The sequence below is a fragment of the Hemitrygon akajei genome, chromosome 17 (genome assembly GCF_048418815.1).
Source record: "Hemitrygon akajei chromosome 17, sHemAka1.3, whole genome shotgun sequence".
Classification (NCBI taxonomy): Eukaryota; Metazoa; Chordata; class Chondrichthyes; order Myliobatiformes; family Dasyatidae; genus Hemitrygon; species Hemitrygon akajei.
In genome coordinates this window covers 67716157-67742845 of record NC_133140.1, presented here as the reverse complement: position 1 = coordinate 67742845, position 26689 = coordinate 67716157, and the positions used below count along the sequence as shown (strand labels likewise).

The window sequence follows — 26689 nt, the reverse complement described above, 5'->3', positions numbered from 1 at the left end:
ATTTATGGCAGGTCTCACCAATGTAAAGAGGGCATATCAAGAGCATCAGACAGAATAGACAACCCCAGCAGATTTGCAGGTGAGGTGTTGCCCCACCTGCAAGGACTGTTTGCGGCCCCGAATGGAGGTGAGGGAGATGGTGAATGGGCAGGGTGTAGTATTTTGGTTACTTGAGTGATAAGTGCCGGGAGGGAGGTTAGTGGGGGGGGGGGGGGGGAATGAATGGACAAGAAAATATGCAGCAAGTGATCCCTGTGGAAAATGGAGAGAGGTGTTGGGGAAAGATATGTTTGGTGGTAGGATCCCTTTAGAGATGAGATTTCAGAGAATGATGTGTTGGATGCAGAGTCAAATGAGAGTGAGGTAGTGTTCATGGGTTCAATGTCCATTCAGAAATCTGCCGGTGGAGGGGAAGAAGCTCTTCCTGAAATGTTGAGTGTGTGTCTTCAGACTCCTGTACCTTCATTGCTGGTAGCAATGAGAAGAGGGCAAGACCTAGATGATGGGAGTCCTTAATGATGTACTTCCCCTTTTTGAGGCATCGTCTTTTGATGGTGTCTTCAACACAGGGGAGGCTAGTGCCGTGACTGGCAGGGCCAAGTTAATGGTCATGATGGGGGTAATGGACTGAAGTGTATTTATTTCAGTGCATGAACTATTATAGGGCTCGCATCAGTACACGAAAATGGTCTGAATTCAGGACTAAAATTTTTCTGTGAGGAAGAGAGACGAGGATGGCAAAATTCAGGAACCTTAGATGATACTGCAAATTTAATGAAAATGAGGAAGCAAGCATATGCAAGGTTTAGGAAGTTGAAATTGCGCAGGATCTTTGAGGGTAATAAAGGAAGCAGAAGAAAACTTAAATAGAAAACTGGGAAAGCTAAAAAGGGCCATTAAATATCCTAGGCAAGTTAAAAGAATCCAAATATATATAATCTGCAAATTAGCAAATTTGCAGACAATACAGTTGGACGAGTTGTAGAAAGTGAGGAAGGTTGTTAAAGGATTCAGCAGGGCATAGAGCAGTTGGAAACCTAGACTGAGGAATGGCAAGTGGAGTTTAATCCAGGCATGTGTGAGGTGCTGTCCTTTGCAAGGTTAAATTTAAGAGGAAAGTACAGAGTAGATGGCAGGACCCTTAAGAGCTTTGATGTACAGAAGGATCTTGGGGTGCAGTCCAGAGCTCCCTAATAATGGCCATGCAAGTAGATAAGGTGGTAAAGACAATGTGACAAGGTCAAGGTGATGAGTGTAAAAATTAGTCTTGCTGTAGCTTTATAGAACTATCGTGTGGCCATACTTGGAGTATTGTGTGTGTATTCCTGGTCACAATGTTCCAGGAAGGGTACAATGGAGTTTCGCCGGGAATTTGCCTGGATTACAGGATATTTGCTATAAGGGGAGATTGGACAAACTTGGATTGATTCCTCAAGAGCGCGGGAGGCGGGAGGTAGGGGAGGATGAACTGATCGAAGTATACAAGATGATGAGAAGCACAGACAGAGTGGATGGTAAGAGTCTTTTTCTCAGGATGGAAATGTCAAGTACGAGAGGCCAAAAGGTGAGGTGAAAGGGAGAAGATTAAAAGATGATGTATAAACTCTTCTTAGATTTCCAGCCGGGTACTGGTATTGATTTCAACCGAAGTTTCAATGACAAGCTCTGCCATCTTCATCAGGGATGATGCCCGGATATGTGTAGGCCAGTGGTATTTATATCCCCATCGTCCATCCCTCCTGATTGTTTAGTCCTCATCCAGTCAGGTTTCCCACCTTGTTTACAATCAAATTTCTGTTCTTACTTAGAGCGAGACCTTTGTCTTTGTTAAAGTTCTGTTCCTCTAGTTCTGTATCATTCGCTTCCTTCATCAGCCGTCCTGCTCAAGTGGCAGCTTATGCCAGTCAAAGATGACCTGGGAGTCAGACGGCTGGTGCTTAGCGGATTCCCTGTGAACGTGGAGCAGTGTATATTGGCCAGACTCTATAGAAACCTGCATCAAGAAGCACAGACATATCTCTTTGGCTTACCCGGAGAAGTTGGCATTAGCAGAACATTACATTCGTAATGGCCATAGGATTGACTTCGACAGCACAACGCTACTGTGCAGCACCAATGGGTTTTGGTATTGCCTAGTGAAGGAAGCCATTGATATAAAACGAGAGGAAAAGAGGTTTAACAAAGGCAAATCCTCTAGCAAATTTTTACAGAAGTAGTGTGGGTCGCATTCTGACTGGTTGCATCACCAGTTGGTGTGGAGGCACCAATGCACAGGATCTGAACAGATTGTAGACTCAGCCAGTTGCGTCACAGGCACAAGCCTCTTCACCACCAAGGAATCTTCAAATGGCGGCGTCCCATCCTTAAAGACCCTCACTGTGTGGTTCGTGCCCTCTTCTCGTTACTGGTTGGTTTGGAATACAATTGTGCTCAGCAGCTTGAGGAATGGACATCCATCACCTGTTTGTGGCTGTTAATTGCTGCAGAAATGAGTCTGAAAGGAGAGTCTATAACTGCAGGGTATTGGTTTAAGGTGGGAGGGCAAAGGGTTAAAAATGGATCTGAGCTATAATATTTTCAAATGAGGGTGCTTGGTACAAGGAACGAGCTGTCGGAGGAAGTAGTAGAGGCAGGTACAATTATAAACACGAGGAAGTTACAATTATGCAAAAAAGGTACAATTATAAAATTTAAAGGATATTTAGATAGATACGTGAATACTAGCCAAACACGGGTTATTGGAACTAGTTCAGGTAGATAGCTTAGCCAGCATGGATGAGTTGGGCCAGTGCTGCATAATTTTATGACAGTGACTCTGAGACTCCTGTGGATAAAATGAAATTCTGGAGCTTAAAAGATAAAAATTCTTATTGACAGAAGAGAGTACATTGATGAGCAAGTACATTTTTTTAACGTATCTGGCTATAGATAAGAGCTCTCCTGATAACATTTTCATCAGTAGTAGATCACCTCAGTAAGGTTGTGGTTGTGTCCTGTATCACTAACGACAATGGATATTTGCTTTCCAGATAGCTTTTGATTATACGTAAAATAAATGTATGCACTTGGAAAAAGAATGGACTCATATGTCAAGCGTTAAGATGTTAGAGCATGGTCACTATCGGTGGTCTCTCATATAATTCTATAAAGTTGTACCCTTTTTGTACAAGCTTTCTAGCTTCAGTGCACAGTTTAACTTGCCCAAGTGAGATGGAAGCATGGTGAAATCCTCATGTTCACATTTTGCCTTGGTTCTACGACTTCTTTTGTTGGAGGACAGTTCTAACAAGAGAAGCAAGGTGGCAGAACCTAGGCCAAGTGTGAACCATTTCCTTTGCAGATGTTTATGAAGCAACTATTTTTCCTGCTGTGCAAATATTGGTTAACAGCACTCAGAGAAAGAGTTAATGAGGATGTTGCCATTGATTAAGGCCAGTGCTGTAGGTCTGCAAACTTCACATTGCAAATATACTAAAAACAGAAAGAAATGTTGGTTTTCCTTTGCTTACTCTACAATAGAAACATAGAAAAACTACAACACAATACAGGCCCTTAGGCCCACAAAGTTGTGCCGAACATGTCCCTACCTTAGAAATTACTAGGCTTACCTAGGGCCCTCTATTTTCCTAAGCTCCATGTACCTATCCAAATGTCTCTTAAAAGACCCTATCATATCCACCTCCACCACCGTTGCCGACAGCCTATTCCATGCACTCACCACTCTCTGAGTAAAAAAACTTACCCCTGACATCTCCTCTGTACCTACTCCCCAGCACCTCAAACCTGTGTCCTCTTGTGGCAACCATTTCAGCCCTGGGAAAAAGCCTCTGACTATCCACTCTGATATCCCTTTAACTAACTGCTGGTGATTTTGCCCTGATTCTGTGCTGGGATTTTTACTATGCCCTTGAGCTATATGGCTGCAGTTCAGAAGATCTCCAGGCTTGAGGAGAATTTCTGTCACCCCCTATCTATTTAAGATTTGTAACTGAATATATAGGAATATTTTGGATGTTACAGGCTGAGATATACTAATTTGGCAGAATCTAAACTAGACCATTTTGCAACTATAGATTTAATTCAGATTAAAATCTAGAAATTGACCATTATTGTGAAGCTGATTCTATCCTGATATGTATTCAAATTGAAGTTTCTGTCTATAATGACTGTGGTGCAATTAGAATTTCTTGTGAATTTCGATGTAGGTGATGCAGGCAAAACCATTTATTGCCCACATATAACCATATAACAATTACAGCACGGAAACAGGCCATCTCGGCCCTTCTAGTCCGTGCCAAATGCTTACTCTCACCTAGTCCCACCGACCTGCACTAAGCCCATAACCCTCCATTCCTTTCCTGTCCATATACCTATCCAATTTTACTTTAAATGACAATATCGAACCTGCCTCTACTACTTCTACTGGAAGCTCGTTCCACACAGCTACCACTCTCAGTAAAGAAATTACCCCTCGTGTTACCCCTGAACTTTTACCCCCTTACTCTCAACTCATGTCCTCTTGTTTGAATCTCCCCTACTCTCAATGGAAAAAGCCTATCAACGTCAACTTTATCTATCCCCCTCATAATTTTAAATACCTCTATCAAGTCCCCCCTCAACCTTCTATGCTCCAAAGAATAAAGACCTAACTTGTTCAACCTTTCTCTGTAACTTAGGTACTGAACATAGAACATAGAATAGCACAGCACATTACAGGCCCTTTGGCCCACAATGTTGTGCCGACCTTCAAACCCTGCCTCCCATATAACCCGCCACCTTAAATTCCTCCATATACCTGTCTAGTAGTCTCTTAAACTTCACTAGTGTATCTGCCTCCACCACTGACTCAGGCAGTGCATTCCACGCACCAACCACTCTCTGAGTGAAAAACCTTCCTCTAATATCCCCCTTGAACTTCCCTCCCCTTACCTTAAAGCCATGTCCTCTTGTACTGAGCAGTGGTGCCTTGGGGAAGAGGCGCTGGCTGTCCACTCTGTCTATTCCTCTTAATACTCCTCTGAAACCCAGGTAACATTCTAGCAAATCTCCTCTGTACTCTCTCTATTTTGTTGACATCTTTCCTATAATTCAGTGACCAGAACTGTACACAATACTACAAATTTGGCCTTACCAATGCCTTGTACAATTTTTAACATTACACCCAACTCCTATACTCAATGCTCTGATTTATAAAGGCCAGCATACCAAAAGCTTTCTTCACCACCCTATCCACATGAGATTCCACCTTAAGGGAACTATGCACCAATATTCCTAGATCACTCTGTTCTACTGCATTCTTCAATGCCCTACCATTTACCATGTATGTCCTATTTTGATTATTCCTACCAAAATGTAGCACCTCACACTCATCAGCATTAAACTCCATCTGCCATCATTCAGCCCACTCTTCTAACTGGCCTAAATCTCTCGGCAAACTTTGAAAACCTACTTCATTATCCACGATGCCTCCTACCTTAGTATCATCTGCATACTTACTAATCCAATTTACCACCCCATCATCCAGATCGTTAATGTATATGACAAACAACATTGGACCCAGTACAGATCCCTGAGGCACACCACTAGTCACCGGCTTCCAACCTGACAAACAGTTATCCACCACTACTCTCTGGCATCTCCCATCCAGCCACTGTTGAATTCATTTTACTACTTCAATATTAACACCTAAAGATTCAACCTTCCTAACTAACCTTCCTTGCGGAACCTTGTCAAAGGCCTTACTGAAGTCCATATAGACAACATCCACCGCTTTACCCTCGTCAACTTTCTTAGTAACCTCTTCAAAAAATTCAATAAGATTTGTCAAACATGACCTTCCACACATAAATGCATGTTAACTTTTCCTAATCAGACCCCTTCTATCCAGATAATTATATATACCATCTCTAAGAATACTTTCCATTAGTTTACCCACCACTGATGTCAAACTTACAGGCCTATAATTGCTAGGTTTACTCTTAGAACCCTTTTTAAACAATGGAACAACATGAACAATACGCCATTCCCGTTTCTGATGACATTTGAAATATTTCTGTTAGAGTCCCTGCTATTTCTATAACTTCCCTCAAGGTCCTAGGGAATATCCTGTCAGGACCCGGAGATTTATCCACTTTTATGTTCCTTAAAAGCGCCAGCACTTCCTCCTCTTTAATCGTCATAGTTTCCATAACTTCCCTACTTGTTTCCCTTACCTTACACAATTCAACATCCTTCTCCTTAGTGAATACCGCAGAAAAGAAATTGTTCAAAAAATTGTGAGAGTAATTCCCTCTTTTTAAGTATTACACCTGCTGGCTCGCATCTCTAATTGATTAATACTGGAAGGTGATTGAATTATAGTCAGCTTCTTGAGGTCTGTACAATGTGAGTGAAGTATTAGTGGTGGGTTTCATGGGTTCCTATGGAATGGATTCCTCTAACTTTGCTTAGCACCTCTGAATGGTGGTGCTATGGTGGAGGTTGTTTCACAGTTTTAATAGTGACCACAATGATTTAGACACCTTGCTATGTAATTTTAAGTTCTTAATGGAACTCTTCGAGATAAACAACAGAGTGGAAGATACTAGGAACTTTTGCTAAGCTAATGTGTGGGTAAGTTAGGGAGGGAGTCCTGGAAGCCGGCTCTTCAGCATGTTAAGCACACCTTTTGTAAACTAATACTTAAAAGTTCAAAGTAAATTTATTTTCAAAGTACATATATGTTACCGTGTACAACCCTGAGATTCATTTTCATGTGGGCATATTCAGTAAGTCCATAATAAAATAATAACCGTAATAGAATCAGTGAAAGACTCCACTAACTTGGGCATTCAACCAGTGTACAAGAGACAACCAACTGTGCAAACACAAAAAGCAAAATAAATAAATAAACAAACAGTAAATATTGAGAATGTGAGATGAAGAGTCCTTGAAAATGAGTTCATAGATTGTGGGAACATTTCAATAATGAGACAAGAGGGGCATAATTGTTCCTGAACCTGGTAGTGAGAGTCCTGAGTGTCCTGTTCCTTTTTCCTGATAGCAGCAGTGAGAAGAGAGCATTTCCTGGGTGGTGGGGTCCTTGATGATGGATCCTGCAACAATGCTCCACGTAGATGTGCTCAATGGTGGGGAAGGCTTTACTCATGATTAACCAGGCTGTATCTACTACTTTTTGTAGGATTTTCTGTTCAAGTGCTTTGCTGTTTACATTCCAGGCTGTGATGCAACCCGTCTGCCAAAGTTTTAGATATTACCCGCTCAATTTGTTCTCTCCACATTCACTTCAATTCCAGCCAGCTTCTAATTCTTAACTACACAGTAGAAGCCAATTAACCTACCATCTGCACATTTTTGGGATATAGGAAGAAACACAAGTATCTGGGGGAAACCCATGCGGTTTTGGGATGACCATGCAAAGTGTAGCGATATGAGGTCTGGATTGAACCCAGATCTCTGAAGCTATTAGGTTTCTAACTCTTCTAACTGCACACTGCTGCCCCAGTTTTGTAGAAAGGTAGGTGATGTTGTTTTACTTCTCTTTAGGCCTATATCAAAGGAGCAGTAACGGGCAGAATGATTATTCAAATGTACAATGGAATGAGGAACATTCATCCAATGAAAAAGTTAAACGTCGCTGACTCTGTAAGCAAGAAACAGTTTATTTCCTTTCTTTATTACACCATGCGAGGCAGCGTGGAAGAAAGAAGTTTTGTCGTTCAGCATATGATTTCCAGTCAACCTGACGGCCCTGTAACAGGGAGGCAGGTAAAAGAGGTAAAGTCACTAAAGCTGTCCTAATTTTCAGCAGTTGTCTGTCTTTTATGTAGAAAATATGCATGCCAGGACCACCAGCCTCTACAAAACTTTGAGTTTTTTAAGCTTGTTTAGTGTCTGTCTGCAAGGGATGATTCTTTTCAACTTCATTCTCAAGGATCAGGCTTTATCTGCAATCTACACTCAGTGGCTACTTTATTAAGTACACCCGTACACCTGCTCATTAATGTAAATATCTAATGAGCCAATCATGTGGCAGCAACTCAGTGCAGACATGCAGACATGGCCAAGAGGTTCATTTGTTGATCAGACCAAACATCAGAATGGGGAAGAAAAACTCCCTCTTGCTATTGAGGGAGTGCAGCATAGGTTCACAAGGTTAATTCCCGGAATGGCGGGATGTCATATGTTGAAAGATTGGAGCGACTGGGCTTGTATACACTGGAATTTAGAAGGATGAGAGGGGATCTGATTGAAACATATAAGATTATTAAGGGATTGGACACTCTAGAAGCAGGAAACATGTTCCCAATGTTGGGGGAGTCCAGAACCAGAGGCCACACTTTAAGAATAAGGGGTAGGCCATTTAGAACGGAGTTGAGGAAAAACTTTTTCACCCAGAGAGTCAGAGAGTTGTGGATCTATGGAATGCTCTGCCTCAGAAGGCAGTGGAGGCCAATTCTCTGGATGCTTTTAAGAAAGAGTTAGATAGAGCTCTTAAAGATTGCGGAGTCAATGGATATGGGGAGAAGGCAGGAATGGGGTACTGATTGTGGATGATCAGCCATGATCACATTGAATGGCGGTGCGGGCTCGAAGGGCTGAATGGGCTACTCCTGCACCTATTGTCTATTGAAGTGTGATCTAAGTGACTTTGAACATTGAATGGTTGTTGGTGTCAGATGGGGTGTATCTCAGAAACTGCTGATCTGTGGGATTTTCATGCATGTCTCGAGAGTTTACTGAGAATGATGCAAAAAAAAAACATCCAGTGAGCAGAAGTTCTATGGGCAAAATCATCTTGTTAATGAGAGAGGTCAGAGTGGAAAGGCCAAACTGGTTTAAGCTGACAGGAAGGCGAGGTCGCAGTAACTGAAATAACCATGCGTTACAACAGTGGTGTGTAGAGGAGCATTTCTGAATGCATAATGCTTCAAACTTTGAAGTGGATGGCCTACAGCAGCAGAAGACCATGAACATATGCTCAGTGTTCACTTTATGAAGTACAGGAGGTGTCTAATAAGTAGGCCACTGAGTGTATATTAGTATCAGGAAATTGCTGTGGTGTGTTGATGCTAAATGCAACAAAAAGACAACATTCCACAATTGTAAAGAATAAAGAATAATATAAAAATACAGTTAGAAGTACAGAAATGGAATATGATTTGCATAAATACATAATGTAAACATCATTATAAAAATAGTTCAAAGTGTTACTGTACAGTGACAGAGATAATCGAGGGGACTAACTAGAATGGATTATTAGATTAAATGCCCGGAGGGAAATAACTTTTGAAATGGAGTGAAGTTTTTTCTCTTATTAGTCCTATAGTGCTTTTCAAAAGGGAGCTTTTTGAAAAGGCAGTTTGCTGCGTGGGTAGAATCCGCAGTGATTGGGCCTGCCTGCTTCTTTGTTCTGGACATTTACGTCCTCCCCTGACCTTTCTCAGCATCTAAACATAAATTTATGTGAACTTAAAATCTTTTAAACTCTAAAATAACCAGCCTGGGTACCAATGACTCCAGTAAATTGTAGAAGCTGAATTAGCATCAATTAAATTGATAACAATGCTCCTAGTACAAAAGAAAAATGGTGGATGTATTTGGCAGGACAGACAGAGACCACATTTGTGGAGAGAATTGGAGTTAATGTTTCAAGTCAATGATCCCATTGATTTTCATTTTTAGAATCTTTTTATTGATACATAATCTTCTACAGCTATAAAATGATACAAAACCAAGTTGATAAATATACAATTAATAAAGCTGAAGAAAAAAACTTATCGAAAAGGATAATATCTGATAATGAAAATAATATTTTTTATAAAGAAAAGAAGGAAAAAAGAGAATCCCAACTTACTAAAAAAAAACCCCACTAACTACAAGAGAAAGAAAAAAAGGAAAAAAAGAATTGGAAAAAAACAACCATTAGTAATCAACTCCAGGAGCAATACGGCTTACCATTTTTCCCCGGGTGATCACATGGGTTTGGGCGGGATGAATAATAAAATAAAATGGGTGGCATGGTGCCCTGTTGGTTGGCACTGTTGCCTTGTGGGATTCGGTGAAAACTAGAGTTAAGATTGGATCAGCCATGATCTTGTTGAATGGCGGAGCAGGCTTGAGGGGCCGATTGGCCTACTCCTGCTCCTATCTCTTATGTTCTTATGTTCTTATGTACCATCATCTATATATATATATATATATATATATAAAGAAGAATCATCAGCCGCCAATTCATGTTTATATAAATTAAAATTGGAAGGAAACCATATAAAATAATTCAAATTAAATGATAATATTTGGCAAAAGAGCCCTATCTTCTCTCAAAATCAAATCGAGGATCAAAAGTTCTATTACTAATTTTTTCCAAACTAAGACATAACATTACTTTGAGAAAACCATTGAATTAATGTAGGGACAGAGGTATCTTTCCATTTTAATAAAATAGCCCTTCTTGCCAATAATGTAACAAATGCAATTTCATGTTGGTTTGAAGATGAAATACCCTGAATATGATGTGGAACTATTCCAAATGGGACAGTCAATGTATTAGGGTGTAAATTAATTTTCAGAGCTTTAGAAGTTGTAGAAAATAAAGATTTCCGAAAAGATTTTAATGAAGGAATGACCAGAACATACGTGAAAAAGTGGCTACTTCAGTTTTACATCTATCGCAGTAATTGTCTATGTTAGGAAATATTTTGGATAGTCTCTCCTTTGTTAAATAATAACGGTGAATAATTTTAAATTGAATTAAACAGTGATTGGCACATATCAAAGAAGAATTGACCATTTAGATAGATAGATAGATAGATACTTTATTCATCCCCATGGGGAAATTCAACATTTTTTCCAATGTCCCATACACTTGTTGTAGCAAAACTAATTACATACAATACTTAACTCAGTAAAAATATGATATGCATCTAAATCACTCTCTCCAAAAGCATTAATAATAGCTTTTAAAAAGTTCTTAAGTAGTTTACTTAAATACATTAAATACAATCAACCCTGGCACTTAACATATCTTACTCCTGGCGGTTGAATTGTAAAGCCTAATGGCATTGGGGAGTATTGACCTCTTCATCCTGTCTGAGGAGCATTGCATCGATAGCAACCTGTCACTGAAACTGCTTCTCTGTCTCTGGATGGTGCTATGTAGAGGATTTTCAGAACTCGCAACCAATCTTCGTTAACAAAGATCATATTAAGTTCTCTCTCCCAATCTTGTTTAATCTTTAGTAAGAGGTTATCTTTTTGTAGTAAAAATAAATTATAAATTCTACCAATGGAACCTCTTACTAAAGGATTCATATTCAAAATAATATCCAACAAATCAGATTCTTGCATATATGGAAACTTAGATAAGTATTTTTGTAAAAAAAGTCTAATCTGAAAATATTGCAAAAAGTGTGTATGAGAGAGAGAGAATATTTGCTAATTAACTCTTCAAAAGTCATCAATCGACCATCACAAAATAAATCTGCAAAAAAACAGATCCCCTTATTTCTCCATAAGAGAAAAATGGGATCGGTTATTGAAGGTTTCAATAAAAATTTCTATATAAAGAGCTAGACAATTTAAATTGTTTAAAATTTTAAAAATTACAAAACTGAAACCAAATCCCTATGGACTGTTTATTAACAGGGTAGAGATTTAAATTTGGAATTTTAGAGAGTTGTAAAGGTAATGGAGCTCCTAATAATGAGGTTAAATGAAATTGTTTGATAGCTTTTAATTCCAAATCAATCCAGGCTGGTTTTGTCAATCCAAGCTCTTGTCGAGACAATATAGCCAAAAACAAAATTGTCGAATATTAACAGCCCAATAATACAATCTTAAATTAGGAAGTGCAAGCCCACCATCTCTTTGAGATTTTTGTAAGTGATACTTATTAATTCAGAACGTTTCTAACAATTTCACATGGAAAACCTTTGAAGAAGCGAATTTTAGAGCTTTGAAATTGAAACAACCTTTGTTTTCTAGCAAGTTTAATAATGCTGTCTTTGTCTCTGAAACAAAGAAAATGCACAACCACATGCCGGTTTTTACCTTGACCCAAGGATTTTAAGGCGTCGACTCTATGAGCCACTTCAGTCTCTGGCGGTTGTAGGCAAGCCTCCGGAAATAAAGATTGAAACATTTTAGCAAAATAATCCAGTGTGTCAGTTTCTGATTTCTCTTTTAATCCAACAATTCGAATATTGTTCCGACGAGAGCGAGCCTCCAAATCCACGATCCGTTGTTGAGCCTTTTTCAAACAAGAAGAAATATCAGCCGCATTTTGACTAACCTCTTTAAAATCAAGGCTCAAAGAGTCAATTTTTTCCTCCAAAGGGAGAAATCTTTCTTTGAGTTAATTCAGCCACAATATAGCTGATTTGAGACTCTAATCTATTTACCCAGGGTGGATTCTTCGAAATCTCGTCAGCTTTCTTAAGCTTACCATTGCCTGCTTCAGGATTCTTTTTGGAGCTTCTTAGGTTAGACATAATTATAACTGTCGCTGTACAGGATCTGACTGAATAAAGTTGAAATTTCGGAGTTTAAGTCGGAAAAGGGAGAGACTAAAGGCAGACAGAAAGAAACTGTGTCTTACGTGTCCACAGGAGGGAGGCGGAGTCCCAATGATCCCATTGAAGCTTTCAGCAATTTTTGTGTGAGATCACCAATAGCAACGAGCAACCCCTTTTATTTGGTTGCAGAAACTAACTGTGTATTTGACATAAAATCATTCTGGTGCTGATCAACAATTGAAAGCCCAACCTATCATGCTTTGCCGTTGCTCTTCCCTGAAGAGTACCAAAAAGTTGGTGCAGTTGTTTGGACAACCCATCTGTTTCTTACTGGACCCACTGCTACTTATATCCAAAATTATCTTGAGCTCTGTGTATAAATGCTCAGATGTAACCTCCACTGTGGCTGTATAATGTAATTACTGATTTTTTTTTGTATGGAAAGAAGGTTAAAGAATCTGAGGCCAGTTCAAGTGCTTTATCTGTCTCTTACTGTTGCTTGATTTATTTTGCATTGTCATGACACGTACTACTGTTGTATGTCCCCATGTAGTTCACAGAGGATATAATCGTATCAGTGATCCACTTATTAAATAAGGAGAAGATGCTAATGGGTTGGAACTTGGAGAAAACTGGAGATTGCATTTTGGGTACATCACGTCTGACTGCTTATCTGATGACTGAGTTGAAGGCTAAAGGTATTGTTGTGCTGTCTGTAGGGTGTTCAGATTTCCTCCCATATTTCAAGGTTGTATGGGTTAGCATGTCCATTGGCTACATGAATATAATTGTTGAGCATGGGCTTATTGGCCCACAAGGGCCTGTTGCCATTCTGTATCTCTAAATTACTAAAAATTCTATGTGTTCAACATGTCACAGTTATTATTTTAAAGAGGACAATAACTTGGCACAGGTTAATCATTGAATCAGAGATCTTGCTGGTGTATTACATGCTCTGTTGCTTTGTACTCACTGTTGGTGAAATCCACAGCTTATCTTTAAATTATATCCCCTTTAATGATTGCCTGAAACTTAGTTAATGAAAAAATTGTGTATTTAAAAAAAAGCCCATTGTCTGATCCCTGTACTTTTCTCATGGGAGCTAGACTGGGAGAATGGTATGTAGCTATTTCTGAGAGAGTGCATCTTCAAAGTTGTATCACAACCGAGATTACTACTTTGTTAGAGCTGCAAAACGAAAGATTAGAATCTGGAAGATTAGATTACATCCTTGTATATTTCAGTGGCAACCCTCAGCCAGTTCAAAACTTGCTATAAAACAGTGCTGAGGCATCAGTATAGAACGTCGATTTGGAGCTTTCTGAATTCTGCAATTTCCCTATTAAGGTAACATAAGCTGCAGGATGACTTTAAGGTGAAAAGCTCTTATACACCCTATCCCCGTTATATGCGGGGGGATACGTTCCTCGCAGTCGATGCATAGCATGGAAGATGCATAATGTGAATAATTAAAAATCGAGAAAATAGGGATGCATTTTGGAGGGCTTCCTAAATATGTTTTATCTGTAATTTATTCACATTTTCATACCAATACGACTCAAGTCAAGTCAACTTTTATTGTCATTTCAACCATAACTGCTGGTACAGTGCATAGTAAAAATGAGACAACGTTTTTCAGGACCATGGTTTACATGACACAGTACAAAAAACTAGACTGAACTACGTAATAATAAAAAAAAAACACAGAGAAAGCTATGCTAGACTACAGACCTACACAGGACCGCATAAAGTACACAAAAACAGTGCAGGCATTACAATAAATAATAAACAGGACAGTAGGGCAAGGTGTCAGTCTAGGCTTCGGGTATTGAGGAGTCTGATAGCTTGGGGGAAGAAACTGTTATAAGAGCCCAGAGTCTGGTCGTGAGAGCCCGAATGCTTCAGAGCCTTTTCCCAGACGGCAGGAGGGAGAAGAGATTGTATGAGGGGTGCATGGGGTCCTTCATAATGCTGTTTCCTTTGCGGATGCAGCGTGTAGTGTAAATGTCCGTGATGGCGGGAAGAGAGACCCTGATGACCTTCTCAGCTGACCTCACTATCCGCTGCAGGGTCTTGCGATCCGAGATGGTGCAATTTCCGAACCAGGCAGTGATGCAGTTGCTCAGGACACTCTCAATACAACCCCTGTAGAATGTGATGAGGATCGGGGGTGGGAGATGGACTTTCCTCAGCCTTCGCAAAAAGTAGAGATGCATTAGCAGTACCACAAGGCAACATTCGTATTATATTTCGGCATTGGAACACATAAGCAGAGTCAACCTATCCTATGCTGCCTTGAACCCTGACGCAGTCTTTCATCCTTACTTATGTAAGTGCGTTTCGGCATAGCGCTTCCAAAAAACCCTAGTCTCGTCTGCATCAAACATCTGCTTTGGTTCAAGGTAGCATTCAGCAGCTTTGTGGTCAGCACTAGCTTGCTCACCACGCACAGCTAAGTTGTGAAGCCTGTGATGATTAACAAACTTAGAAAACCATCCCCTTCTTGCAAAAAAGCTAACAATATCACTTGACACTTCCTCACTAGCCTCTGAACAAAGGGGACCATAAATTTCCAAAGCTTTCACATGAAGATGATCAGAACTGAGTGTTGTTTTTTTTCTTTGTTTCATACTCAATGTACAAACTCAACATTTTCTCCATTTTTGTCATAATCTGGTTACGCACTTTGATAACAATCTTTGAAGACACTTGTGATAAATCAATCACTGCACTTTTTATTTTCTCAGCATTTTTCTTTATGTTTCTGATCGTGGACTCACCCAGGCCGAAGTAATGTTCCAGAGCTGTGTTACCTTCACCTGACGCGGCCCTGTTTATAATTTCCAACTTTTTTTCAAGTGTTAAAGTGGTTCTCTGCCACTTGGCCGATGGCCCAGGACTTGACATAAGACACTTAGGAGGCATAGTTAAATATTTGAAGCACAAAATCAATGCACCGTAGGTAATAACAACAGAAGTTTAAGAGCACAAGATCGCACATCAACAAGTTGCCAAAACCAATGCGAGACTGGTGGAAGGCTGTGAGGCATGCGCGCGTGACTTGTATTGGCGGGAAAGCAGTGCTTCTCATCCCAACAGCCTTGCATAACTGTGAGTTTTGGACGCATATAAGAAGTTGGTAGAAATAGGTTCCTTGCATAACTGTGAATCCGCATTATCTGAAGACGCATATAACGAGGATAGGGTGTACTTGCACTGTATTGCTGCTCTATTTAAACATGGAAAATTGAACAGGTCTGAGGAATTCGGGAATATTCTTAGAGTCGTGGAAAAGCACAGAACATAAACAGGCCTTTCAGCCCATCTAGTCCATGCCAAGCCACAACTGCCTACTCCCATTGACCTGCACCAGGAACATAGTCCTCCATACTACTACCATCTATGAACCTATCCAAACACCTCTTAAACGTTGAAATCAAGTCTGCATGCACCATTTGTGCTGGCAGCTCCTTCCACTCTCTCATGACTCTGAGTGAAGAAGTTTCCCCTCATGTTCCCCTAAACTTTTCACCTTTCACCTTAACCCATGACCTCTGGTTGTAGTCCCATCCAATCTCGGTGGAAAAAGCCTGCTTGCATTTACCCTATCTATACCCCGCATAATTTTGTATATCTTAATCAGATCTCCTCTCGAACTTCTGAGTTCCAAATTATAAAGTCCTAACCTATTCAATCTTTCCTTTTAACTCAGGTCCTCCATCCTTGTAAATTTTCTTTGCACTCTTTCAACCTTATTTACATCTTTCTTGTAGGTTGGTGACAAATACTGCACAGAATGCTCCAAATTAGTCCTCACCAATGTCTTATACAACTCCAGCATTACATTCCATCTCCTATACTCAATACATTGATTTTTGTGCTGAGAGCTTTCTTTACAACCCTATCTACCTGTGATGTCACTTTCACCAAATGATGGACCTGTCTTCCCAGATCGCTTTGTTCTACCGCACTCCTTAGTGCCCAACCGTTCATTGTGTAAGACCTACCCTGGTTGGTCTTACCAAAGTGCAACATCTTGCATTTGTCTGCATTAAATTCCATCTGCCAATATTCAGTCCATTTTTCCAGCTGGTCCAGATCCCTCTGCAAGCCATGATAGCCTTCCGTGCTGTACACTACACCCCCAATCTTGATGTCATCTGCAGATTTGCTGATCCAGTTAACCATATTATCATCCAGAATATCAATATGGATTATAAACAACAATGGGCCCAGCACCAATCCCTGCAGCAGTCATAGGCCTCCAGTCAGCGAGGCAACCGTCTATTACTACTCTCTGGCTTCTCCCATAAAGCCAATGTCTAATTCAATTTGCTACCTCATCTTGAGTGCCAGGCGACTGAACCTCCTTGACCGTGGGACTTTGTCAAAGGCCTTGCTAAAGTCCATGTACACAACATCCACTTGCTAGCCTTCATGCACCTTCCTGGTAACTTCCTCAAAAAACTCTACAAGGTTGATTAGATACGATCTACCATGCATGAAGCCATGCTGATTATCCTTAATAAGTCCATTTCTATTACATATATATCTTTCTGATACCATCAAAATTGGCCTTTCTCCAATTTTGAATCTAAACCCTTGGTCCAGAAGTATCTTTTTGCTTATTGTTGTGTCTGTACCACATATATCAATTCAATAAAAACACGCACATGGAGAGCAGGTAAACTCATATATTCACTTTGTAGAGAGAGAGAATGGCACAAGGCGCATGCGCAGGACAACAGATCAATATGCATGGGTAAGTTATCAGTCAATTATTGGTGCTAAGGGAGTCATAGTGCTAAATGAAATAGATCCATAGATTACACTTCCTCCCACTTTCGATTAATATGACATGAAACGGTATATATACAAAACATTCAATTTCCTTTCATAAGCCCATATTCCAAATAAACATGCTTTCACAATAACAGTCCACAATTAACTTCACAGTTCTACAGGTACAGCCTTTTGGTGGTGTTCTCTTTCTTTCAGGATAGCATTTTTGTAGCTGTGGAGTGGCATCAGGTTTGGCAGTTGTCAAAGACAACTTTCTCTATTGCAAGTGTTGCATTGTTGTTGGTGATATGATCATCAGAGAGAGGTAAGTCTGCTGACTGTAATCTTGTTGGATGCAGTTGACTCAGGTGTGCTGTTTGGTTGAGCATCCAGGACCTGGCCAACATGACGCCTCCACATCTGATCTCCAACATCCACTGTGTACATCAGTGGTCCAGTTCTTGTAGTTCTCCTACCGGGTGTCCACTTGTCTTCTTGGTAATCACACACTAGGACTTCCTACACAAACTCAAAGTTTGTTGCTGATTTACTTGGCAACTGGCTGAACTATTTTTTCTGCAGTTCCCTCCATAGGTCTGTTTTCAGGAGGTGTATGTGAGATCTCAGATATCTGCTCATGAACAGCACTGCAGGTATTTGATTTGTTGTCATCTGAGCAGAGTTCTAATATACAGAAAGGAGGTTGGCCACCTGGTGCTGCAGAGAAATGTCCTCGTTGTCCATAGCTTTAATGGACTTCATGAAGGTTTGAATAAACCTTACAGCTAACCCATTCGTTGCTGGGTTGGGAGGAGATGACTTGAAATGTTTGATGCTAGTTTTCTACATGAATAGTCTGAACTCTTCTGATGTGTATTGTGGTCCATTGTCAATCACAATGTGTTCAGCTAAGCCATTTCTGGAGAAGGTAGTCCTCAGAGAGGAAATGTTATTTTCTGAGATGGTTGACTTGATTGGTATTACCTCCAGCCACCTCATCTGAGCATTTACAGCGATCAGGAACATGGAGTTCATGAATGGCCCAGCAAAGTCAATATGCACTCTTTGCCACGGTGAAGATGACCACTTCCATGGGTGTAACAGTGCTTGTCGGGGTGCCTTTTGAATTTTGTGGCATCCTGAACAGATTTTGGCCAAGTCTTCAATCTGTCTATCTATTTCTGGCCACCACATGTAGGTCTGGGTGAGATTCTTCATCTTGACTATACCCAGGTGTCTTTCATGCAGATTCTCTAACATTCTGGTGCACAGTTTACAGGGAACCACAACACGAGATCCACACGTCAGAGTTCTTCGACGTACCAATAGTTGGTCCCATCCCACTGAGAACTCTGGAAACTTAGGGTTACCATGAGCTGGTCATCCTTGAATGGTGATTTCATAGACTTTTGACAATGTTGAGTTATTCCTTGTTTCTCTTTGTATCTCAGAAATTATTACCAGCAACTGGCCCACCAGTGCTGTGTGAAATACCTCTGCTGGGTCACAGAATGAAGACTTTTCTTCTTCCATTGTCAACAGTGGAAGACATGACAAGCTGTCAGCATTGTTGTGTTGGTTGGTACCCCTGAACTCAATGTCATAAAAGTGGGCTCCTAGGAACAATGCCCAATGTTGCAACAAGGTAGCAGACACTACTGGGTTTCCCTTCCTGGGATTGAAAATGGACACAAGGGGCTGGTGGTCTGTCATTAGAGTAAACTTTTGTCCATAGAGGTAGCGGTGGAACTTTATTCCCCATACTAGACTACGGGCCTCTTGGTCAATCGGTGCGTAGTTGCATTCTGTGCTTGTCAGTGATCTTGAAGCAAACGCAATTGGACGTTCAGATTCATCTTTCGTAGTGTGTGACAAAATAGGACCAACGCCATAAGGGCACACATCACATGCCAGTCTGACGGGCAGAGATGGGTCATAATGGGTGAGCAGTTCATTGGATCTTATTTGTCTCTTTGTTTCTTTGAATGCTCTTTCATATTTTTTCTGACCATTCCCACTTTGCTTTTGCCTGTAACAGTGCGTGCAATGGATGCAGCGCTGTAGCAGTGTTTGGGAGAAACCAGTGTAGTAGTTTACAAGGCCCAAGTATGACCTCAGTTGTGACATAATTTCCGGTTTGAGCACCTGTAGCATTGCTTCCGTCTTCTCTTTGACTTGTATAATCCCTTCTTTTCAATGACATGTCCACAATATGAGATTTCATTCTTAAAAAAAGTCACATTTCTCTCATTGCGCGTAGACAGTACTCACTCAGCCTGGTAGGCACTTTACCAAGGTTCTGGGGGTGTTCTACATCATTTTTGTCAGTCATGATGATGTCACCAAGGTAACATTGTGGCCCTGGGATATGTTGGACCACTTGGGTCATTGATCTTTACCAAATTACTGGAGCTGATGCGATGCCAAAGACGGAATGTTTATTATGGAACAGTCTCTTGTGAGTGAGGAACCTGCCTGACTTCTCAGATAGGCTTGTGACAAGTCAATCTTGAAAACCTCTCCCTGCCTGCCAAAGACACAAAAATGTCTTCTATTTGTGGCAGGGGACACTGCACAATATGTAGCTCAGGGTTGATGCTCACTTTGAAGTCCCCACATATGCAAACAGCTCTGGCCTTCCTTTTGTTGATCACCAGGACAATGGGCGTGGTCCAATTGCTCCACTCAGCTTTGAAGAAAATGCCAGACATCTCCAAGCTCTGAAGTTCAGCATCCACTTTAGGATTGTAGTGTGTAAAGCACTGGACACGCTTTATGGAATCTTGGTGGTGGTGCTTCATCTAGTTCAATTCTGGCCTTCATGGCTTTGTGTTTACCAAAACCTTTCTCAAATACCTCATTAACGCTAAACAGCTGTGACAGTCTCTGGTTAGTGCTACTGTTGGGGCTGCAGTTGTCTGTTGATGACACATTGAGAGCCTTGATTGTGTGGCAGTCTAATTGTTTTTTTCTCAACCATTCATGTCTGAAAAGTGCTGACCCTCCATTTTTCAACACATAAAGTTCTAACTGCTATATTTTGCCTCCGCACTTCACGTTTAATTTCAGTTTGCCTTTGAGAGACTCTTTTATGCCTGTGTAGGTCTTTAGCATCACAGAGGTCTTTTCTAATAGTAGCTGAGAAAGCAGTCTATTGTAGTCAGTCTCGGAAATTATAGACAACGCTGACCCTGTATCCAGCTCCATTTTCAGTTTTATACCAAACACATTTCTTATCCGTATGATTTTGTGATTTGCTTCAGTAATGCTATTCAGTTCTAGGCATCACAGCTCACCTTTGTTTGACTCTGTGTTGTCTGATTCATTTTCACATTCATTCACTTTGTGGATTTGTTCAGTTTTGTGTTTGAAATTTGTTGTGTCTGTACAATTACATATCAATTAAATTAAACATGTGGAAGGCATTTTAACTGGTATTATTCACTTTGTAGAGAGAGAGAATGGCACAAGGCGCATGCGCAGAACAACAGATCAATGCTCATGCATAAGTTATCAGTTGATAAGAGGTGCTAGGGAGAATCATTGTGGTAAAAGAAACAGATCCATACATTACACGTAAATACTTTGAAACTAATGGCATTGTGATCTCTTGATGAAAAGTGTTCCCCTACACAAACTTCTGTCAGTTGCCCTGTCTCATTCCCTGATAGATCAAGTATTGCGCACTCTCTCGTTGCAAATTCTACGTACAGTACTAATGAAGGAGACTTTCCTGAACATATTTGACAAATTCTATGCCATCTAGTCCTTTTACAGTATGGGATTTCCTGTCAATATGTGGAAAGTTAATATCACCTACAAAAACAAACGTGTGATCTCTGAACATTTGTTCCTATAAATCCCTCAGACTGTTGAGTAGCCTGTAGCATAGCTCCACTAACATGGTCGTACCTTTCTTATTTCTCAGTTCCACCCATAATACCTCACAAGACAGGCTCTCCAATCTGTCCTGACTGAGCACTGCCGTGACGTTTTCCCTGATTAGTATCGGCACCCCTCCTGTATTCCCTCCCACTGTCACGTCTAAAACAACAGAACTACGGAATATTGAGCTGCCAGTCCTACCCCTCTTGCAACCAAGTTGCACTAATGGCTACAATATCATAATTCCAGGTGTTGATCCATGCCCTGAGCTTATCTGCCTTTCCTATGATACCTCTTGTATTAAAATATACGCAGCTCTGGACATAAATCACACTGTGCTCATCCTTTTGATTGCTGACTTTGTCTGAAGTCTTAACAACATCTGTCTCCACAATCTCTCCACTAACTGTTCTGGCACTCTGGTTCCCAACCCCTACAACTCTAGTTTAAACCCCACCGTGCAGCATTAGCAAACATTCCCAATAGGGGATGCCCCCTTCTAGTTCAGGTGCAAACCATCTCCTTTGTACAGGTCCTACCTTCCCTGTAAGAGAGCTTAATGATCCAAACATCTTATGTCCTCCCTCCTATGCCAGCTTCTCAGCTGTGTGTTAAACTGTTTTATCTTCCTTTTGCTGGCTTTACAGCATGTGGCGTGCGTAGCAATCCTGAGATCACAGCCCTGGAGGTCATGCCTTTTTCCTTAGCACCTAACTCCCTGAACTCCCTTAGTAGAACCTCATCACTTATTCTACCCGTGTCATTGGTACCTACGTGGACCACCGTCTCCAGCTATTCACCCTCCCACTTAAGAATGCTGAGGACTTGATGCTAAAAATCCCAGACTACCATCCGGGAATCTCATTCTTGTCCACAGAACCTCTTTTCCGTTCCCCTAACGAACAAATCCCTATTCACCACAGTGTGCCTCTTTTCACTTCTGAATCGCTGAGTCAGAATGAGTGCCTGAGACTTGACCGCTGTGACTTCCCAGGGCTAGGTCACCACTGGCCCCCCACCCCACCCCAATTATATTCAAAGTAATATAACTGTTGTCGAGGGGGATGGCCACAGGGCTACTCTGCACTGGCTGTTTAACCCCTTTTCCCCTCCTGACATTGGGTATAACTACCTCTATTACCCCACCCCCCATCTTCCGGAAAGATCCAGAGTCTACTTACAGCTTTTTTGCCCTCTCTGACTTGAGCCTCTACTTGTGGAAACCTCGAAGAGCTAAAGCTTCCAAATTTCCACTCTGACTCTGACCCCTCTGACAATGGCCACTGTGACAATGGTGGGTATAATTTAATTTGTCCTTGCCTATCAAGCCCGAATGCTGATTGGCCACTGCTCAAAGCTCCAAATTGCTGCAAGTTGCTATTTTTTCTACTTAATCGGTAAATCTGAGTAAGTTATGACTTGTCAGGCCTCTGATCTCTCTGACTGGGCGCTGCTCAAAGCACATCCTAAAAATTTCACAATCCGAATAGAAAATGCTGGAAACACTACAAGCCTGGCAGGTCCTGGGAAGAGAGAAATTGAGCTAATGTTTCAAATCAATATCAACTTTTTACTTGTAAATGATGAGCAGACTAAAATCGCCTGAAGGATATTTTGATTGCTGCAGAGAAATGCAATGCCTGAATATGGTTCCTGTGTTTTTGTTTTGAATGAAGGGCAGATGTTAATGGAAGGTACATTTTGTGCATCATTTGCAGGGCAACAAAATTAAGGAATTGGAGGACAGGGCAGATATAACTTTTTCAGATGATAAGAAACAGAATCTTAATATTCTAGGCCCATATTTGCAGTGTCAAAAACCCACTGAAGTGGTGATTTTTCAAATAATTATCCACATTGATGCAAAATATGCTTTGTAATTGACTTATTAATCATTCTCTCTCACTCATTCACTCCTTAGAGATCCATGGAATTACTAAATTGCAAGCAGGCCATGTAGCATAGAATCATTCTGTAATCTAGTGCAGAGGAAACCATTTGCTGTATCATGCTTGTGCTGACTTCTTTGTATACAGTTTTTCTACTTCTCTTTCTCTCTAGTCCTCCTCTATTTAAAAAAAAAATCCCAAGAAATATTTGGCAACAGGCACAAAATACTGGAGGAACTCAGCAAGCCAGGCAGCATCTATGGAAAAGAGTAAACAGTTGACATTTCAGGCCAAGACCCTTCATCTGGAAATATTTATTCAGTATCCTTTTGAAAGATCCGAGCAAATCCCCTATCATGACATTGTATTCCTGATCTCAGCTTGTAATATTCCTTTATCATCTGAAAATCAAAAAAATAAAGCTGTGTATGCTGGAAATCTGAAATAAACTGCTGGAAGCCCTCAGCAGATCAGACAAGATAAAGGAAAAATGAAACAGAGTGTATGTTTTAGTTATGTCAGGACAAAGTCTTTTAATAGGTTAACTCTTTTTCTCCTCCTGCAGATAATAGCTGATCTGCTGAGCCCTGCTATCATTTTCTATTTTTGTTTCCTCGTTGTCTCACCTTGCATCAGATAGCCTTGCTAGTTGACACTTGCAACACTGAAAACACATTTTTCACCTATACATACTTAAAGCAGTATACAGTTTTAAACATTTCTGTCAAATTTGCTCAAATTTGTCTCTGCTCCGATGAAAAGCGTTTCAGTGCCAACAATAAAGTGAATTTCTCAGTGTAATGTAATGGTGCCTTAGCATTTCACTGGAGAAGTGTTTTGACCTTTTCACATTTCATTGCTATAAAGAAATGTTCTCTTGCACAAAAGGTTGGCTGACCTGATAATATTTTTGCTGATGATGTTCAGTTTCATAGAGAATCTGATTCACTGATCAATGATGTTTAATATTTTTTCACTTTCTTTTGATGATGACAGGAGAAGATCTGTCTCTGGAGCATTTGCAGACTGTAGAACTTGGACAGGATGCCTTAAAGGATTGGATGTGCAGAGCCTCTGTGATCGTTACTTTTCTCCATGCACTGGTTGCTCTGGCTCTTCACCTTACAAAACCGGAGTACCAAGGTGAACTCTTCAATCCGAACCAGCTGCTGCCACTGTGTTTGGGTATAGAGTATTCTGGGACAGTTCCTGTTTTGGATATCCCTTCTGTCATTTATCTCAAACCCAACTTGCCTTCAAGGAACCAGAGACAATGGAAGCTGTTGTTCTCCTCTCAAGCCCACGGGGAAAGTTTTTCTCGTCTTTCCACTCAGATTCTTCACAAAGGCCCAACATTGTTGGTTGTGAAGGATTCACTTGGATACATCTTTGGTGGTTTTGCCTCCTGCAGCTGGGAGCTGAAGCCACAGTTCCAAGGTAAAATACCATTAAGTGATGGTGTAATGTTTAATCAGGAACAGTATTTATTTTTTCTATTGTTAAATTTATGCTGAAAATTCTGATCCTGAGCTATTAGCTGACCCAGCATTAAAATTCACCCTCATGCCTTGGGCTGGTCTCTGTGCATGTCGAATTTGATTCACTGTACAAATTATTCTCAATCTAAATGCTTAGGCAACCAATTAGCAAGTACCTACTATCAATATAAATTTTAAAGTTGACTTGAAGTTGGTTTTAAGTGGCCAGTAAGTTGAAAGTCCAAGACACATTTCGAACCCTTATTCAACACAAGAAGCCATTTTCTTTTAATTTAGTTCCATGAGATGGAGATTATTGGTATTGCCAGCATTAAATACCGTGAATTCTAAGCATTAGGGCTACATGTTGCTTCAGAATTCTGCACCACATCCCTGCAAAACCAGGCAAACTTTGAATCTGAATTATGGCTGTCAATACAGCATCGGTTCAGGATGTCACTCTAGGATTCAAATTGAAAACTACCTATTAATTTTTTAAAAAACTTAATGAGAACGAAGTGCAAAAGAATCATCTTCAGACACTGCTATAAAGTTAATTTTTTTAGGAATATGTTTCCATGGTTCCTTTGGATGAGCTTCCCAGCAGGCTTCAATGGTGAAAGTTAACTGGCAAGAACTCAAAGGAGATTCTGCTCACCCTAAGTAGCGTTCACTCAACGGCCAGATTCATACTTGGAGTAGAATATTATACAGTTGTTGTCAGGGATACTAGTACAATTGAAGCTGCAATTTGTGTATATAAATTAGCATTGTAACTGTTTTTAGCAGACATTTTACATCCATGTTATAGAAAGTATGTGGATGTAATCACTGAACTTATAAATTCAAAGTAATAATGTTCTAATAACTTATATAGAAATAATTTGCTGTTTGTACTTCTATGGGCATTCTTTAAGATTTATTTATGTTAGAAACATAGAAGACCTACACCACAATACAGATCCTTCAGCCCACAATGCTGTGCTTCTGACTATCCACACAATCAATGCCTCTCATCATCTTGTAGACATCTATCAGGTCACCTCTCATGCGCCATCGCTCCAAGGAAGAAAGACCAAGTTCACTCAACCAATTCTCGTAAGGCATGCTCCCCAATCCAGGCAACATCCTTGTAAATCTCCTCTGCACCCTTTGTATAGTTTCCACGTCTTTACTGTAGTGAGGTGACCAGAGCTGAGTACAGTACTCCAAGTGGGGTCTGACCAGGGTCCTATATAGCTGTAACATTACCTCTCGGCTCCATGTAGAATATGACCCGTCTACAACCACTCTTTGCCTTCTGTGGGCAAGCCGGTTCTGGATCCACAAAGCAAGATCCCCCTGGGTCCCATGCCTCCTTACTTTTTCAAGAAGCCTTGCATGGGATACCTTAATCAAACACCTTGCTGAAATCCATGTTTACTACATCTACAGCTCTACCTTCATCAATCTGTTCAGTCACATACTCAAAAAATTTAATCAGGCTCGTAAGTCATGACCTGCCTTTGATAAAGCCATGCTGATTATTCCTAATCATATGCCTTTCCAAATGTTCATAAATGCTGCCTCTCAGAATCTTTTCCATCAACTTATCAATCACTGAAGTAAGACTCACTGGTCTGTAATTTCTAGTGCTATCTCTACTCCCTTTTTTTGAATAAGGAAACAACATCTGCGATCCTCCAATCTTCCAGAACCTCTTTGCATCATCTCATTGATGATGCAAAGATCATTGCCCCAGAGGCTCAGCAATCTCCTCCCTCACCTCCCACAGTAGCCTGGGGTATTTGTCATCCGGTCCCCGTGATTTATCCAACCTGATGCTTTCCAAAAGCTCCAGCACATCCTCTTTCTTAATGTCTATATGCCCAAACTTTTCAGTCCACTCTTAAGTCATCCCTAAAATCGCCAAGGTCCTTTTCCGTAGTGAATACTGAAGCAAAGTATTCATTAAGTACCTCTACTATCTCCTCCGGTTCCATACACACTTTTCCACTGTCACACTTGATTGGCCCTATTCTTTCACGTCTTTTCCTCTTGCTCTTCACATACTTGTAGAATGCCTTGGAGTTTTCTTTAAGTTCCTTCCTGCTAGCCTTATAATCTTACAGATTTCTGTCATGACCTAGTTTTTTTAACC

General features: G+C 40.6%; 1 protein-coding gene across 2 annotated transcripts in view; it reads left to right on the top strand.

Moving 5' to 3' along the window:
- Positions 1-26689, top strand: part of meak7 (MTOR associated protein, eak-7 homolog) — a 112721-nt gene that overhangs the window by 75294 nt on the left and 10738 nt on the right. For both annotated transcript variants that reach the window (XM_073070332.1, XM_073070331.1), the window contains exons 5-7: positions 7546-7776; positions 13069-13213; positions 24068-24508. In XM_073070332.1, coding sequence (XP_072926433.1) covers positions 7546-7776; positions 13069-13213; positions 24068-24508 — 817 coding nt within the window. The remainder of the gene's footprint in view (positions 1-7545; positions 7777-13068; positions 13214-24067; positions 24509-26689) is intronic.